At 28.9% G+C, this 20,514-nt stretch overlaps 1 protein-coding gene across 1 annotated transcript in view; it reads right to left on the bottom strand.

Moving 5' to 3' along the window:
* The window catches only part of LOC113367900 (protein-glucosylgalactosylhydroxylysine glucosidase-like), a 37,032-nt gene that overhangs the window by 14,847 nt on the left and 1,671 nt on the right, over positions 1-20,514 (bottom strand). The window contains exon 2 of the mRNA XM_026609474.1: positions 14,983-15,303. Coding sequence (XP_026465259.1) covers positions 14,983-15,303 — 321 coding nt within the window. The remainder of the gene's footprint in view (positions 1-14,982; positions 15,304-20,514) is intronic.

Below are 20,514 nucleotides of genomic sequence, written 5' to 3'. Positions count from 1 at the left end.
TAGACAAGCAGAAAGTTCTTTGAATCATTGAATCGGACGCTTAGTTCTCTCAAAAACTGCCATTTTTTGTACATTTAGCTCTGTATCCCCGAAATGGCTGGGCCTGCCTTTGCGCAAAACTACTAACCCTTTCTCCCAATCATTACTATGGAATGTTTTTAGATCATTCAAATCGATGCTCCGTTCTCTCAAAAACTCGATTTCTATTTTCTGCACTCTTTGCTCCTTATCTCCGTAACTGCTGGACCTGTCTTTGCCAAAAACTAATCAGCTCTTCTCCTTATTATAGGAATCGAATGTTTTTTAAACCATTCAAATCGGTTGATCCGTACGCCCGAAAACGTGGACGAAAATTTGTATCCATACATACATACACACACACACACACACACACACACACACATCCATTTTTTCTGAGGTATGCCAGTAAAATGTTCAGAAACCTTCAAAACGTCGAGAAATGTAAAAAATTTCAATTCCGATTTTCGGCCCATTACAATAACTTACCCTACGGGAAGTTAAAAATAATAATCTGTCAAATTGCATTATAGGCTAAGTTTGATGTGTAATATCACTGACAAACATGGCATGTTGGCTGTAAATCTTATATTATTTTAATTTTTGGCACATCTGAGCTGCTTTTCGGCAATAATAATGTAGACATAAAATTTTTTTTATTCATAATCATAAATGAATTATATTTTAATATTGCCTTAGCCTATAAGTAAATAGAAATTTTTGCCCTTCATTTGTTTTTAAAGTCAAACTATGCCTTAAATATTTTCAAGGTCAAACAATGATAAGCGGTTGTTTGTCTTTTTTTTTTATTTATTTCTACAATCTAACTATATATCTATGAATCAAAAAATTCTAGAAAATTTCCGAACAAACTTCAGAAAGATTTAGGAGGATTAACCTTGCATACCCCATTACAGAAAAATTTATATATAAGATTACAACCCTCAGTGTCTTTTTCCCTATTTTCAACCCTCCACTTACATTCCCCTCGAACAGCATATATTTATATTATTATTCTACTATTTCTCACATCGTATAAATTTGTCATATCAAGAAATTTTCTGTTCTTGCAAAGATCCTTCGAATATTATATCTGATTTATTTGAAATCTCTGGTGACTTCAAACTCTGGTTCTCTGGTGTATCATCTCATACATGACGATGATGATGATGTGGTGCAGACTGTCTTATCTTTTTAGATTTGTATTTATTATTTGACATTTCTGTCAGAATACGGAACATTTTATTTTTACCTAAAATCACAAAGTTTTAGATTTGAAATGACGTGGAATAAGCATTTATATAGATCGGGGAATGGAAATGGAAATATATAAAATAGGATGTTCTGTACAGCTTGTAAAAATTTACTAAATAATTTGAAAACTTTTATTTGAGATAACCAAAATATTTGGTAAATTGGTACAAAGTTAAATATGAAGTCTTTTACATGGTCTTAATAAAATCTGGCTGGAGTCAAGGATTTTGCTAGTCCGAATACGTCGCATTTGTATATTCTTATAACTCCCAAACCATTCGATTGATATGAATGATGTATTTGGTAATTTATACAAAATTGAATAACCAACAATATTGTTCAACACCATTTTGCCATAAAACAACTCTGTATACTCACAAAACGCACCCAAAATCAAAAATTTTAAAATCCAATATTTTGCCTACTTCTGCCCGAATGCGTTGCTCTTGTATATTCTTCATAACTTCGAAGCCATTCGAATGATATCAATGATGTATTTAGCAAATTTGTACAAAATTATATAACCAACAATATTGTCTAACATCATTTTACCCTACAACAACTCTTTATACTCATAAAACGTACCCAAAATCAATCAATTACAAAATCCAATCATTTGCCTATATTTGCCCGAGTGCGTTATTCTTGTATATTCTTTATAACTTCTAAACCATCTGGTTGATATGAATGATGCACTCAGTAAATTTGTACAAAATTGTATAACCAACAACATTGTCTAACATCATTTAACCCTACAACAATTCTATATACTCACAAAACGCACCCAAAATTAATAATTTAAAAAATTCAATCTATTGTCTACTTTTGCCTGAATGCGTTGCTCTTGCATATTCTTTATAACTTCTAAACCAATCGATTGACATGAATGATGTCTTCTATGAATTTGTACAAAATTGAATAACCAATAACATTGTCTAACATCATTCCACCCTATAACAAGTCTGTGTACTCATAAAACGTACCCAAAATCAAAAATTTTAAAATCCAATCTTTTGCCTACTTTTGCCCGAATGCGTTGCTCTTGTATATTCTTTATAACTCTCAAACCATTCGATTCACATGAAAAATGTATTTAGTAAATTTATACAAAAATGTATAACCAACAAAGTTATCCAACATCAGTTTACCCTATAACAGCTCTGTCTACTCATAAAACAAACCCAAAATCAATAATTTTGAAATCCAATCTTTTGCCCACTTCTGCCCAAAAGCCTTGCTCTTGTATATCTTTTATAACTGGAAAACCATTCCATTGATAGGAATGATGTATTTAGCAAATTTGTACAAAATTGTATAACGAATAATATTGTCTAATATCACAGCACCCTACAATAACTCTGTATGCTCATAAAACGCACCCAAAGTCAGTAATTTTAAAATCCAATCTATTGCCTGAATGGTTTGCTCATGTATATTGTTTATAACTTCTAAACCATTCGATTGACATAAATGATGTATTTAGGAAATTTATACAAAATTGAATAACCAATAACATTGTCTTACATTATTTTACCCTACAATAACTCTGTATACTCATAAAAGGCACCAAAATTAATAATTTTAAAATCCAATCTTTTGCTTACATTTGCCTTGAGAAATAGAGGTGTAAATAAGCATCTTTCGATCCGCCTACATTTTGTCGATGTAATATTTTATTGTGGGTGTATTATACGTTACATAGCCTCAGGTTAGAATTATTTGTTCCTGGAAATTTATTCTCATTTCTCTAATATCCCATGGGATAAGTGGAAAATTTTCAACTGGAAAATAAGACGTGAATGGTGCGAATAACCGCAGGGCGATTTGGGATGAATTAAATTTTATTTTCCATTTGGCAGATGTACTTTTTATTCACTATGCATATCAAAGCAAACTTTATGAGTGTCTCCAAATAATTGTCTTAAAACTTTCTTAATTCCCTTAAATTTTAGAAGTACCACTTCTTTGTCTATTGACCAAAAGGACAAAAGTCTTATATGTTTTATATTAAATAAAATTATTATATATTTAACTATTAACTCTAGAAGATTTGATGTCATTGTCCAAGATTTTCACATATTTTTTTTTTACAAGACTCCTGGACTTAAGTGGGTTCAATGGGTTTCAATGGGTTTCCCACAGTTCTGATTCTCTCCCAAACTGGTGGCAATGTCTACTTGTATCTAATAGTGTCTAGTATCGTCTTATTGTCTATTTCTAAATAAATTGGTATAATAAATAAGTGTGATTGGTCCAGATAGAGATAGAGTCGCATAAATCTAATTTTATCGCTCAACTTCCATTCGGAGGAGGAAAACGGCGGAGAAAAATCTTAGGAGATCTTATAAGGAGAATTTTTTGGTTTCGATTTTTGTTGCAGATGAAACTGTAAATTTTGTTTGAATATTTATAATAAATAATGAAATAAATATTAAGTTACTATATATATATATATATATATATATATATATATATATATATACGTATACGAGTAAATCAGTTATTTATTTCTACATCATCCGTCTTCCCATAAAATGTGTGGGACTCCTTCAAAAGTGCCCGCGGTCTGTTTAGAATTGAAATAAACACATGTTTAATTATTCCTTTGCACAAAACAAGACCAAAACAAAACAAAACAAAAACGAAACAAAAACGAAACATTAAACGTTGCACATTGCACGTAAAGTACATGTTTTAACAACAAAAAATAGAGAAAATAAACTACTAGGGTACTTGAGACCTCACAAGAAGACGGTGGAATGAAATATTAATGGGTAAAAAAATATGGAATATCAATTTATCAAGGAACACAGCTTATTAATGTTATATTGGAGTATATCATAATATATATATCAAATGTTATACACAATTCTTGTAAACAGTAAAAGACTCCATAAACTTAAACATAAACTGAATTTCTTAATTTAATTTCATTTTTTATACGATTTACAAGTACATACTATTTAAAAACGCAATTTATTGGTGTCATTTTAGAGTATATATTGTAAACTATGCTATATTGATTTAAAAGTTATACACAATTCTTGCAAAGGAAAAATATGCGAATACAAAGCACTCTTGCAAAAGCAGTAAAAGACGTCAAACTTTTTTGTCTTGAATTTATTAATTTACTCTTAATTTTTCCATGGTATTTACAAGTACATTTAGTCTTAGTATATCATTTTAACACAAAATGGTATTATACATTATTTTAATTTTTAGGGGCGTTTTGTTCGGAAAATGCACTTTAACCTGAAACGAGCCGTCGATCCAGGTTGCGCGCACAAGCGGGCGGAACTTGGCTTGGATGGTACACATTTTATATTGATTATTAATAATTTTAAACAAATTGTTAATGTATTTTATTAACAAAAATATATAGCAACAAAATTATTTCAAAAATGCACGCATACTGTAGTATTAACAAGCTTATAATTTTGAGAAAAAAATAAAAGGTATTGCAAAAACGTTACAAAATCTGTTTAAAAAGAGGACAAATGTATACTACAAAAATAATATATATATATATATAAATATATATATATATATATATATATAATTTATGTATGTAATGTATATGAAAATAAATGTAAATGTGCATTTGTGTGTGTATGTGAAGATATCAAAGTCAAATATATTCCCAAAGCGCACAGATTCGATGCGGTTTTGAATTTCAAATTCATTCTACGCCTTGCATACCAATATCTTTATATTACACACATACATTTACATACAAATATACACATGTATATATATATATATATAGGCGTTTGCATATTAACAATTCATCATACAAAAGTAACAAGAAAATCTGATTAACTCTAAAACATTTATATAAGATCAACAAAAAATTTTTATAAAATAAATAATAGCTGAACTTAATACATTATTCACTTGAAACATAATTTTACTTGCTTCTAAAACCAATAAACTAATAAAAAAAATAATTTAAATATATTAGAATAAATTAAGTTTAAATTACATATTTTTTTAATTATTAATTTAAATTAAACTTATTGTGCGTCATAATACTGTAGACGTTATTTTCAGTACATAGAAATATTTAAGAATATTTAAAAATAATCCATAAGAATCGAATGTATTCTGAATCATTCAAATCGGTTGATCAGTGCTTTCGAATATTATAACAATAATTACGGATACAGTACATACATATACACACCTACATCCATCATTTCTAAGGTGTTTCAAAACCTTTGGAAGGTAAAAAAAATATTCTAGATTTTTGGCGACTACTATAACTTACCCTAAGGCAAGTTAAATATTCCCCTTCGCCCCAATTGTTCTAAACCCCTGATATTTTCATCTCAAACTTTTCCCTGTGAAAGTTATCAACATTAAACCGCGGACAACATCTTCTTGCTTAAGTATTTAAATCTTTTCTCTTAATACTGTTTCAAACTCGGATTAAAACAAAGTCAAAAGTTGAAAGGATATCAAAAAATCTTAATTGCTACAACTTAATCACTGTTTCGAAGTAATCGTTCCGAGTTTTGAATATAATGATAATTTTTATGAGATTTTGGAATCATTTTTAAGATTAGAGAAATTTGAACAAGGTAATAAGGGATACATGTAACATATTTTTGTATGTATATATATATATATATATATATATATATTATAGGTATATATTGATATTACCTCTGTCAGAAGCAAATAACGCGAAACGTCAAACCCGTATTAGATTTTTCAGTGTGAAAATATGTGACATGTCATGTTTTGTCAGGTTTTCCCAATTAAACTTCACGATTTTTTTTTTCATAACATACATGAAAATATTCAAAATATACCCTATAAAATACTTAAACATTTTCACAAAATTATAGGATATTTTATAAACATTAAAAGAAAATCATGGAAATAATGGTGTATGGCCTAAAGCTCAAAGAAGCTGAATTGTTGAGAATTTTGATTTTTATTTCAACATTTAAGAAAATTTTAAAAATATTTGGAAAATTTAAATAGAACAATTGTCTTAAAAAATACTGATAATTCTTGAAAACTTATGAATTTTTCGAACACTAAAATTTAAAACCTAGAAGAGCTAGAAAATTTTAAAAATTTTTGAAAAATATGAATATTGAGAAATTTGTCTTTGTTATAAAAACTGATATTTTTTGACAATTTATAAATGTTTTTGAGCACTAAAATTTAAAGCCTAGAAGAGTTAGAAAAATTTTGAAAACATTTGAATAATTTGAATATTGAGAAAAATTTTATTCGTTAAAAATACTGATATTTTTCGAAAACTTATGATTTTTTGAAAACTAAAATTTAAAAGCCTAGAAGCTCAAAGAGAGCTAAATTTTTTTGTGTGAATTTTGTCTTTTTTTAATTATTTTGAATTATTACGAAAACACTTGAAAAATTTGACTGATAATTTTTTGACAACTTATGAATTTTTTGAAAATTTGTAAATTTTTTAAAAATTAAAATTTAAAAGCTTAGAAGCCCAGAAAAGCTAAATTCATTTTTTTTTTGAAGATTTTGAATATATTTGAACATTTTAGAAAATTTTGTAAACATTTGAAAAATTTAAATATTGAGAAAAATTGTCTTTGTTTAAAAAAACTGATATTTTTTGACAGTTTACGAATTTTTTGAGAAATTGGAAATTTTTTGGAAACTAATATTTAAAAGCCCAAGGGCTTAGAAAAGCTAAATTATTTCTTTTGTAAATTTTGAATTTTTATAAATATTTTAGATTATTTTAAAAACACTTGAAAATTTTGAATATTGAGAATAATTGTCTATTTTAAAAATATTGATATTTTTTTTAAAATGGGAAATTTTTGAAAACTATAATTTAAAAGTCTAGAAGCTAAGAAAATCTAAATCATTTTTTTGTGAATTTTCAATTCTTTTAAATATTTTAGATTATTTTGAAAACACTTGAAAAATTTTAATATTGGGAACAATTGTCTCTTTTAAAAATACTGATATTTTTTTTTAAAATATTAAAATTTTTTTGACAAATTTTTTGAAAACTTAGAAATTTTTAAAACTAAAATTAAAAAAAAATGAAATTTTTGAAAACTTTGAAATTTTTTAGAAGGGATTCAAATTGTATCTACACATTCACACACACACACACATACTGTCATTTTTTCTAAAGTATCCTAAAATGCTCAGATACCTTTGAAACATGATTATATATAAAAATATTAATTTTCGAGTCTACGAATTAAGCACAATAATAATTAGCAAATAATTGTCTATTTAACTATTATCATTTAACATTTAAAAAAAAATTCTGGCGGTTTTGATAAAACTTTGTATGACTATAAATTTCGTAGTCTGAAATAACATACTAAAATATTATAGGCTTATAATAAGGTTGAATTTTAAAAATTATTCAATAAATTTTTTAGTAAAAGCAAAAATTTTATTTTCGAAATAAACAGTTCTAACTAATTTTACCTAAACAGCTGAATTTCAATTATTTTGCCTTAAGGCTAAATGCTACTTACAACTAGTTTCCGTAAGCTTCCATCGTTTCACAAATATAAAAATTCCATCATATATATTAGAATTTTTTTCCTATGGTTTTCTTAATTTTTTTCATCGACTTTCAGGCAAACATGGTGCAATAAAAAAAACTAAACTAAACATAATAGAGTTTTACTATTGTGCAAAAGCGCGAGTTAGTTTCTATTTTATTCCGGACAGGTAACCGGCGAAGAGTTTTCTTAAAACTTTTGCGAAATAGCAAATTGCTTCTGAAGGCTTCTTATGAGCCCCGACAGACAGGTAGACAGACACATATACACACACACACATTTAAGATATGATTCCAACAAATATTCTTTGCCAAGATAATTTATAGATAACCGAACATTTGGCTGAAATTAATGAAGTCCCCGAGTCAAATTGAGATAACTTTTATTAATCGCTCAATTACATGTCGGGCAATTTATCTGTACTTCCAAAAAGTTCGAACATAAACCCAAGAAAAGATAATATTTTTGGTAATATTAAGGAGAGTACACCGTCAATTAGGGATACGAATCGAGATGATAAATATTACAGAATATATATATATATATATATATATATACAAATTATATATACGTGAAATAAATATGAAACAGATAGGGGTTTCGAATAGGCTTCTAGAATGTAAGTATTCATTATCGTCATTTTTCGGTATAACATCATCACCCCACAAAAAGGTCAAAAACAATATACATCCCTCCAAATATATATATATATATATATATATATATATATACAAGTATATATTATTCTTGTGTATATAAATATATTCCGGATAGATGGTTCTTATAAAGTTTAACTAACCGTGAATTTAACCCCAAAAATATATACAAAAGAAAATGTATAAGAACACATGTATTGTATACACTTAGCTTTTATTATGCTTTGTAAACATATATACACATTTATATTTATATATATATATATATATATATATATATATATATTAGGGTGGTCCTTAATATGAACATTTTTGAATTTCTTTGCTTCCAAGGGCTCAAATGCTTCCAAATTAATAAAAAAAACCTCTGAAATTTTTAGCTTTTAATATTAATATTCATATAGTCCGCAATTCAATTAAAAGTTTCGTATATTTATTATTAACATATAACATATTAAGTAAATCCTTGCGCCATCTGTGATAGCATTTGTGAACTCAAATATTATAACACTTAAAAATATTTGTAATTTCACTCAACCGCTAATTAAATCGATGTGGGCTGTTTAACAAAATATTTATTCATCGTGGCATCAAAATTAATTTTGCAGCAAAAAGCTATTTAATTGGTGATGTTGACAATCATATTAACAGTAATAAATTTCCATAAAAATTACAAGTCTTCTATCACAGATGGCGCAAGAATTTACTTACGAAACTTAAAGTGCGGACTATCTATATGTTAATATTAAGAGCTAAATCTTTCAGAGATTTATTTTTTATTAATTTGGAAGCATTTGTGCCCTTGGGCGCAAAGAAATTCCAAAATGTCCATATTAAGGACCACCCAAAAAAAAATATCTTTTCAACTGTTTCTGACAAGAACTTATTAAATAACAATCAAATTTAGTTATTAACTTCCCGACGGAGAAGTTTATGTTTTCATCAAAAAATCCGATTCGCTAATTTCATGTTTTCTCGACGTTTCAAGCCATTCTGAATCGAATGAGACCGAATTTGGAAAAAGTATGTATGTGTGTAAGTGTTAACGTGTGCGTGTGTGTGTGAACAGATTTTTTTTAGATATATTTAACCAATGACTTATTTTCAGATATCAATAAAACACAAAAACAAGAAATAATTATTATAAATTTAAAATACTCTATATTATAGAGTCTATAATGTCTGAAATATAAAGTAAAATTCGAGTCATAAATAATAACAAAATTATTTATTTTTATTTATATCTATTATAATTATTATATTTAAATTTAATCATTTTACTTTTGTATAATCCATTGAATATAAGTCAAGTTAAAAAACAAAAGGTTGCTATTAAATTTAAAGAAAATTAAATTTGGCTTTTATTTAGTAACTAGATGACCCGACAGTCCTGTACTTATGTTTACAATTCAAAAGTTCAATTTTTTTTAATAACCTATACTGATAATTACCAATTAGTTAAAAATTATTATGTTATTTTACACTACAGTCTATACCGAAATGTATATACATCCATCCATATGGATCTTAAATGTGCAACTGCTTTAAATAAAATGATGAGTATTTGCTTTTTTGAAAATCATTATAAAACATTTTTGTCTTATAATTAGTTCTTTTATCGATATCCGACGTTATTATGATAAAAGTAAAATTACACCACTGAGAAGAAATGTCATCCATCCGGGAAGTGGCAAAGGAGTCTAAATTATTTTCACTTTTGAACTTGAGAGTAAGATAAACCTAATTTCAAAATTTTATACAAATCGGAGCACAGTAAAAAATTCAGACCCAAAACGCTCCATTGACATGAGTAAATATTACGTATCCGATGGCAAAAATATAAAAATGCTAACGTTTGTATGTGAAAAAGAAAAAAGCTGTTTTTAGGGTTTTCCCGGCAATTATTCGATTTTTTCTCGCCGTAAGAACCATCGTTGGACTTCAACGAAACATTTTAAAAAAAGAATTGGCCGAATTGGTCCAGGCATTGTTGAGTTACGCGCTTACCAACATATTTTGCGATTCATTTCTATATTATAGATTAAATTTTTGACAATAAGTGTAATGACATTAAATCAAAACGTGCTAAAATTTGCTTATTTATATAAAAAGTAGGTAATAATTATTTAAAACGTTAAGCGCCTTTGTTAATTTGGCGAGTCCCGAAATTAGCTTTTAGGGGCGATTTCTTAGCATAATGCACTTTAACCTGAAGCAAGCTCTTGTTCAAGGTTGCGCGCAAAAAAAGGAAGAAGTTCGTTGAACTCAATAATTGTTCATTACTTAAAATTGTATTTAATTTAAGATTTTTGTATATCATATTCTTAAGTTAGTTGAAATGAATATTTGAAGCATATACATTTGTATATTACCTATAACTTTGATTTATCTTTGATAATTGGAAGAAAAAAATCGTACCTACTTTATGTAAAAAAGTATTGGAGATGGTGATGAAGACTGTCAAAAGGTGCACCGATTCAACAGCAAATATATATATTTATATATATATATATATATATATATATATACATATACATCGCACACCCACCCCCTCTATCCTATCTACCCTTTCCTATCCACCCCGATACAATTCCTTTGTATTCGAGATGGGTTCCGTACCACCCTCCGAGTATTGTTTTCACAAGTCGAGTCGAGTCGAGTCTTTCTCGTCTTTCTACTAGTCTTTCCAGTCCGATCACGTATTTGCACACATCACATGACTTTTGTGAAGCAAAATGATCAATTTTTGCCCCCGTCCTCATCTACACGGTTTTAACACCTTGGAAGAAAAGATATACGAGGATAAATGGATGCATGTATGGATATATATATATATATATATACTAGCTGACCCGGCAAACGTTGTTTTGCTAAGTAAGGTGTATTCTAAACAATTTCTAGAGAATCAAAAAAATTAATACTTTAAGTGTATAAGGATGTGTTGTTTGAATGCTATAAACACCATTAGTTTGTCTATATTTATCTATAGAAAACTTGGTATAATCAAATCCAAGTCATTTTTGGTCTTTCGACTTATTGATTACGTTTCAAGTTTTTCAGATTTTTTTGATTCAGGATTTTGCGTATAATTGTAAATAATACAACTGAGCTTATACAAAATTTTCAAATTTCTGCTAGTAGAGAGGAGAGATAGAAAATGAATTGAGTATTTCTTTTTTGACCTGCTTTTTGAAAAGTTTCAAGTAACATTCAATGAATTCAAGTAAATTCAATAAAAAGTATATATGTAGAGCAGTAGCGAAGATGCAATTTGACTTTGAGAAAATATAAACTATATTGCGAAAACCAAAACAATTATATCACAATAAACAGCATATTTAAAACGAACAATTATCTGACTACGTTCAGTAAAACTGCCAGTTACTTCAAAATTGTAGAAGTGTGCTTTTTTGCCGTCTTTCAAAAATTTGTTATCTAGACTTTTTTACCCCATAGACGGGGTAACTTGGAACGGTCAGGTGGCTAACAGGTTTAATGTCTTATTTTAATTTTAAAGGTATTTTACAAAATAATTACACTTTTAACTAATGCTAAAAAAACTACCAACGGAAGAAAATACTTTTATTATGAATTTTCAAAGATTACCGTTTATGATTACCGTTTATGGTTAATCAAAGATTTCGTCCATTTGATCGATACCAAATTTAGGTTCTGAATTTAAATAAGATAAATAAAAAATAATATAACCTAGAAAATGTTTTATAAATACCAATGAGTATATAATTATACAAATGAGATCTTTCAGAGCACCGTGTTTGATAAAAATATGCCAAAAAGTGCATTTTCATATTAACATATCAAAAAAGTTTATATTTTGAGTTTCTAGTAACACTTGCGGCCCGTTTACTAACGTTTTTGTATATAAATAAAACTACAAACAGAGCTACTTACTACAATTTAATCATAATTAAATAATATTCGCGTAAAACATCCTATTAAACGTAATTGAACATCATCTGTCAAAAGCGTTTGACATTTCACGAAATTGCCACCGTCCTTTGTTTTATTTAAATTACGCTTCTACAAAAAATTTCAAATTAAAAATGTAAAGTTTCTACGCGGATTTAAAATAATTTCTCACCTTTTGGACTTTCTCTGGATTGACACGAATTTTTCAAGACTGACTGGCCAAATCGATTCAGCCGTTTTCGAGTTTTATTCGGACATTTGGAAGAGAGCTCCATTTATATATATATATATATAAATTATATATTTATATATATATATATATATCCTTGTATTTATCCTATATATATATATATATATATATATATATATATATATATTTGGGGTGGTCCTTAATATGGACATTTTCGAATTTCCTTGCTCCCAAGGGCTCAAATGGTTCCAAATTGATAAAAAACAATTCTCCGGAAGTTTTAGTCCTTAATATTAACTTTTAGATAGTGCGCAATTCATTCAAACTTCGTATGGAAATACCATGGAAAATATTTTGAAAATTTAAAAAAAAATTAGGTATAGCTTAGCGACAAATGAATTAAAAGTAAAAATTCGTGTCATTTTTTATTGAAAATTCGACGCTCTGCAAAATTTTTGAAAATTTTTCCATCGTGACACACATACATATATATAGTGTAAAAAAAGTAATTATCATATTTATCCTGGTCGTTTCGACACTACATGTGTATCATTTATTTGTGTTTCGATTTACTTCGTCCTACATATTTATATTATATGGTCGGATAGTGGTAAAGTTAACTTTATGAGGTCTAAGGGGGCGCATTAGAGGGTTGGTTTGGCTCTAAGCAACTCTCGGCAAAACTAATATTACTCTAAGTAGCCAAAAAGTTGAAGAATATATTCTTCAAGTGCCCCCCGGTCGCCCTCGTGCACTGCGCTAAAACTTTTAATGTGTTTCGGACTTATAGAGAAAGAGGAGGATATATGTATAAATATATATATATATATATATATATATATATATATGTATATATATATACTAGATGACACGACAGACGTTGCACTGTACCCATGTCTACATTGTTTTAATATAATATACTAATATTCACCTAATATACTAATATTTACCAAAAAATAATTATTGTTTTTTTAAATTACTCTTCACGCCAAAATGCATATACATTTATAATATGAGCGATGTTAAATGTAGAACTGCTTTAAATAAAATGTTGAGTCTCAATTCCCACACTATTTTGGAAATTTAAGTCTTTTAATCGGTATAACATAACCATAACCATAACATAACCCTGGTACCTTGTGTTGGATTAAATTAATTTATTTTTTTATTATTTAAGATATCCAAAATTGCATCTCAAACTTCTCCTAATTGATATCGTGAGGGTCGAATTGTATGTATTCATCTTTACTTTCCCATTTGTTGTTATAAAGTAAATATTTTACGAATTTTAAAAATATTGTGCAAAGATTAGTAAAAGATGCAAAGAAATTATATATTGAAAAAAAACTATTTTGAAAATTTAATATCCGTATCTTGTGTTGGAGCCCCCTAAGGCGTGCGCTCGTATTTTTCGCATGCATCGCATTAAAGGTAGGTCCGGCTCTGATTAATACTTAATTTCATATTTCAAGTAAATTAATTTGTCATATCCTGTTCATATGTATATCATTCAATCTGCCATACATATACTGTATTTTATATTATTTCGATTTCTGGCACATCTCAGCTGCTCTTTGGCAACAATAATGTACACATCTTTTTACTCATTCATAATCATCAATTTATTGTACATATTCTAATATTGTCCAGGTTCATTAGTAAATTGAAATTTTTGGCAGATAATAGTTTTCATTTATTTTCAATGCAAACAATGACATGTCGTTTTTTGCAATTTTTTTCCATTTATTTCTACAATATTGCACATACATCCCAGTAATTTAAAATCACATACATCCTAGAAAATTTCCTTAACAAACTTCAGAAAGATTTATCAAAATCCAAATAATCGTTTAGGAGGAGTATACAGTGAGTGCTTGTAATTTAATATGAACTTTATATAATAGCAATAAAGCTCAAATTGGTTCTACGTTTTAGTTAGAAAACGTTTGTATGAGAAAAAAATAAGGGCTGTTTTTAGGGTTTTCCCGGCAATTATTCGATTTTTTCTCGCCGTAAGAACCGTCCTTGGACATCAACGAACATTTTAAAAAAAGAATTGGCCAAATTGGTCTGGGCGTTGTTGAGTCATGCGCTTACCAACACATTTTGCTATTCATTTTTATATATAAGATATATATACTGGCTGACCCGACGTAAGTCATGTACTTAGTAAAATGTTGTTTTCTACATCCAGTAGAGTCCACTTTCAATCACTGTTGGCACTCTTTAGATACTTGAAATTATCTCTACTAATAATGATCCTAATAGCTTTTATTGCATGTAGAGCATCTCATTTTTCTCGTCAGTAGAGTCCTTGTCCTCCTAATCCCTATAGTTGAATTTTATTCTGCAAATGTACTTGCACGTCACCTTATACCTATTCTCGTAATATCATGTGATTTGCAATTACAAGACATGCTACTGGGTCTCCTCCGACCGACTGACGTTTCGTATCGATCATCTGGGTCATCATCAGATGTGTAGTATAGTGTATCGTCGTCTTCGTCGTCAATGCATCTGTAATGTGTATTTTCTCTCTGTTGTAATGTATTATGGATGTATTATTCGCATAAGTTGACGTGTTTCGCATCACAACGACGACGACGACGGCATGCGGTTGAGGCGGTTGTGGCAACATGTGTTTTCTTTCGATCAACGACGAAGGCAAGGAAGGCGAAGCCAGAGTGGGATGATGATGGGTTGAAAATAGGACGAGGGCGGTGCGAGGTGACTTTTTACCAGAAAAATGTATAAATATGGTACATTTGGTGTGTGACTAGTTGTGAATCAGAGACGCGGCCTTTAAATAAGACCGACCTAGAAAGATAAAGCAAATGAGCGATTGACGAGATAATTAAATATCAACGAGGAATTAGAATACAACACTAAGGACGAGCAAATTAAATTGCGAGATGAGTTTTCTCAATCGCGCGTCGGTAAGCCAGTTGTATTTGGCTTACTCGTCAGTAGAGTTCTTTGTTTCTGTACTGGCTCCTTAGTAGTCATTTCACTCTTTTTTGTAATTGCTTGTCAGTAGAGTTTCTTCTTAAAGCTCAATATAGTTCCTTTTTGAAATGTATGCGTCAGTAGAGTCCTTTTTTATTAGATTCAGTTTTTAATGTGTTAGTAGAGTCTTTTTCATACGCGTCAGTAGTCATTATTCTGTAGGCAAATTGAATCTCATCATGGAAATTAAAATAGCACTATATTTAGTAAGCGAGTTAAGTAGCACCCTGAAAGTGAAAGAAAAACTCTACTGACGAGAAACGTAAACTAGTGGGGCGCATGGCATCGTGCCTTAAGGCAAATTGCTGGAACTTCCCGTACCAAAAATTTTTTTTTTTGAAAAGATTAACATTTTTGAAAAAAATTTACTCTGAAAAAAAATAGAATTTTGAGGAACTATATAAATTTTTGACAAAAACTTACATTTTGTTGAAAAATTTATTTTGAAATATTTTGGAAATTATGAACTTTTTTTCAAAGCAATCGTACTGCTTTAATGCATAGAGACTAAATATCGAAGCGCGTAAGCGCCGCGTCGGTGTCTAAAGCATAAGCATTGGTACGGAACCCATAGGAATGTTAACAAAATGTATACTTATTGTTAAAATCTCTGATATTGTTAAAATCTCTGAAAAATATCTGATAATTTGATGTGCATATGTCTAATGTCTAATGATTATTGTTGACCGCCAAATATTATTTTTTTTTTACTTTTTTTACTAGATCTCCGAAACCGCTAGACCTATTTTCATGAAAATTTGATCAAATCTTCATCTTGATAATGCAAGTAAAATGTTTTTGAATTATTCAAACCGGACGATCCGTTCTCTTAAAAACTGAGTTACCGTTTGTGGCCCTTTTTGCCCCATATCTTCGGAACGGACCTGCCTTTGACAAAAACTAATCAGCACGTCTCCTTATCAATACGAATCGAATGTTTTTTGAATTATTCAAATTGCTTCATCCCGGTTCCCGAAATCGTCGACGAAAATTTGTATCTGAACACACACAAATGCACGCACACACATACACACACATACATCAATTTTCTCTAAGGTATGCCAATATATTCAGAAACCTTTGAAACGTAAAGATATATAAAAATTTTCATTTTCGATTTTTGTGCGATTACTATAACTTACCCTACGGAAAGTTAATTATAAATAAATCAATTTATCATCTCCAGAACATTAACAATCGTCATTTCATTTCGAATCAAATTTCAAAAAAAAAAAAAAATAGTTGCCAAATTTCCACAAAATTGAAAAAGTGCCCCCGCATAGTCACAGTCTAAACGCATTTGCAAATAATTCTGTGCGACATTTTCACTTATACTGTGCTTAGCTTGGCGGCATTTTCACATTTTTCAATAATTTTCACAAAATTGAAAAAGTGCCCCAGTACATAAACAGTCTAAACGCACTTGGGTAAACATTTGTACCAGAGTGGCGCTTAGACTGTGCTTAGCTTGGGTGATTTTTTGAATTTTTAATCCAAAATTACAAAAAAAAATTTTTGAAAAAAAAATTAGAAACAAAAAATTTTTTTTTCCAAAATCAATTATTTTGTTGAAACAAGCAGAAAGTTCTTTAGGTAATTTAAATCGGACACTTAGTTCTCTCAAAAACTGCCATTTTTTTAACATTTAGCTCTGTATTTCCGGAACCGCTGGGCCAACCTTTGCCAAAAACTAACCAGCTCATCTCCCTATCAATAGGAATCGAATGTTTTTTAAACCATTCAAATCGGTTGATCCGTTCCCTCAAAAACTCGCTTTCTATTTTTTGCACTCTTTGCTCCATATCTCCGTAACGGCTGGACCTGCCTTTGCCAAAAACTAATCAGCACATCTCCCTATCAATAGGAATCGAATGTTTTTTAAACCATTCAAATCGGTTGATCCGTGCGCCCGAAAACGTGGACGAAAAAAAGCGGACATACAAAACACACACACACACACACACACACACATCCATTTTTTCTGAAGTATGCCAAAATGTTCAAAAACCTTCAAAACGTCGAGAAATGTAAAAATTTTTGATTTCGATTTTTGGACGATTACTATAACTTACCCTACGGGAAGTTAATAAAGTCATAAAAGAGCAACCTAAAATCAAACATATAAAAAAGATGAATATACCAACGAGTGGCAAGGACTTTATATGGGTTAAAATGAATAAATTAACAATATAGAATATTATAAAAAAACTTAAACTCAAAAATAAAAAAATTCTAACAAACTTCTTGAGTTGCTAAATAAACTGAAAAATTGCTCCATATGAAACACTCTGTTCATTTACGGATTAGAGACATGGGTTCTTACTGATAAATTAAATTTCGATACCTTGACCTTAGCCTTAATCTATCTATTAAAAAAATAATATAAATTGTCAACAAATTTATTGAAATTCCATCTAGAAGTTATAATAGACACTACAGACGAACTTATTATCGAGTGAAATAAATAGTAACTAAAAACTAGTGGTGTTTGGCATCGTGCGTTAAGGCAAATTGCTGGAACTTTCCGTACCACAATTAAATATTCGAAGGAATAAATCAGTAATCAATAAAAATTGATCAATGATTTACAACAATTGTTTTATGCATTTTTAAATAGATGATTATAATCACTATGTATTTTATCGTTCATAAAATATACACAGTCGATCTTATCGCTCAAAACACTTAAGAATGTGTACATTGCCTTACCAAAAATTTCATCAATTCTTCATTCTGTCAATACAAGTGAAATGTTTTTTGAACCATTCAAATCGGGTACTATATTCTGTCAAAAACTGAATAACCGTTTTTGGAACTTTTTGCCCCATATCTCCGAAACGGCTAAATCTGTCTTTATCAAAACCTAATCAGCACGTCTTCCTATCAATAAAAACCGAATGTTTTTTGAATTATTTAAATCGGTTAATTTGTGCGCCCGAAATCGTGGACAAAAATTGTATCCAAACATACATCAATTTTTCCAAGGTATGCCAAAATGTTCAGAAACCTCTGAAATGTAAAGATATATGAAAAATTTCATTTTAGTTTTTTTTGCGATTACTATAACTTGAAGAAAGTTAATGAAAAATACGAAAACTTGAGAAAGTTAATGAAAAATACGAAAAATTTACTACAAAATTAGTTGAAAATGAAAGAGTCTACAAACAAGCTAATTAAATAACAATTTAGGAATCAAAATGTAGACTCGACTGAAAAACAAGTTGAATCTCAATATCGTAAGAAAAGGATTGTACTGACGAGCAAACTAAATATTGACCAAGAAGATAAAAAGAGTCACTATCAAGAAAACAATCTATTTATTGAAAAATAAAAACGAGTGTCAACAAATTTCATTGGAAATCCATCTAAAAATTATAAGTAGACTCTTCTGACGAGCAATCCATATTATGTCTCTATTAGCTCTATTACTAAGCGAAATAAATAGTTACTTAAACATTAAGAAAGCACTCTACTGAAGAGAAAACTTCTTGACTTGCTAAAGAAATTGATAAATTCCTTCATATAATCATTTACGGATTAGAAATATGGACTCTGAAGAAAGTCTCTGAGATGACAAATTAAGAAGGAAAATTACCGTCGTCTAAAGAAACTGCACTTTTAAAGAAAAATGCATATTGCACGATGTCATTGAAAGAAAATAGAAGAACTGGAAGGACTATAAAAAATAAAAATGCTGAAGACTTATTTTTGAAAAATGAGCACATAGGACATGGTAGCATTTAAAAGAAAAACAAGGAAAAAATGTAGTGCTAAAATGTGGTAATCAAAATTTGGCGAATATTTAAAGACAATCCTTGTTTAATCTATTTAGGCACAACGGATTTTATTTACTTCAGTACGTAATTTAACACGTTAATCGCTTCCATATCAGAAAAAAATTTACATGGGACATGGTAACAGTATTACACAATTTTAAATAAATAATAATATAAATAATGCATCAAAAAGATAAAAGTCCAAAAATTCTTGGAGAAACACTATTTTTATGTCACATATATATGACTGGCATGGCTGTATATTAATTTTTTTTTCCGACAAGCCAAGAAATTTGGAGGTCAATTTTTCAGACATATATATATATATATATTATATATGTAACATATATATATATATATATATATATATATATATATATTATATATATATATATACATATATATATACATATATTTAATATATATATTATATATTATATATTGTTATAATTTTATTTTTGTTAATAAACCTTTAATGTTTTATTTTTAAATTGATATGTACAAAAAAAATACAAAAAAATACAATAAATTGAATATAAAATGAGGAACGTGGCTAATGTAGAACTTATAGTCAAACACATATGACTGACATGGCGATTAACGACTTAAAATCAGTTTCAATTTGCCGAAGCAATGGCAAGATCCAAGATAAAGCTAATAATGTAAAGTTCTTCCACAATAAATCAACCAATTTATTAATTTTCCATTCGAGCTAATTACCAATACAATACAATAGTATTTATAAATTTCCCAGTTCCTTTCCGAATCAAAAGTTTACTTTCCGTCTCCCGTGTCGTTTATTTTATTTCTTTCCTTTTGCGGATAAATAGGTGATTACGTTTCATTCACACAATTCACATACACACCAGGGGCAGGAGGAGCAGGAGGTTCAAGGAAGGAATCAAACAACTTTTGGCTTTTCATCGGCGAAAAACGTTTTCGCAGAAACGACTCCTTGATTGAATACCGACGACGAAAAAATTTACTTTTGTCGAACTGGATAAAAGACTCAGGACCGAAATGGGTAAAAGACTCACAAAAAGTTAATACAAAACTAATTAATTTAAATTTAATTATCATTTTATGACAACCCTACAGCAACTTGGTATACTGACAAATCACTCACAAATTAATATATTGTTTTATTATTAATTTGACAG

Source organism: Ctenocephalides felis, unplaced genomic scaffold (assembly GCF_003426905.1).
Source record: "Ctenocephalides felis isolate EL2017-DRISC unplaced genomic scaffold, ASM342690v1 CF-g0.4_SCAFFOLD_01170, whole genome shotgun sequence".
Taxonomy (NCBI): domain Eukaryota; kingdom Metazoa; phylum Arthropoda; class Insecta; order Siphonaptera; family Pulicidae; genus Ctenocephalides; species Ctenocephalides felis.
The sequence above is the reverse complement of the archived record's forward strand: the minus strand, read 5'-3'. Positions and strand labels throughout refer to the sequence as shown.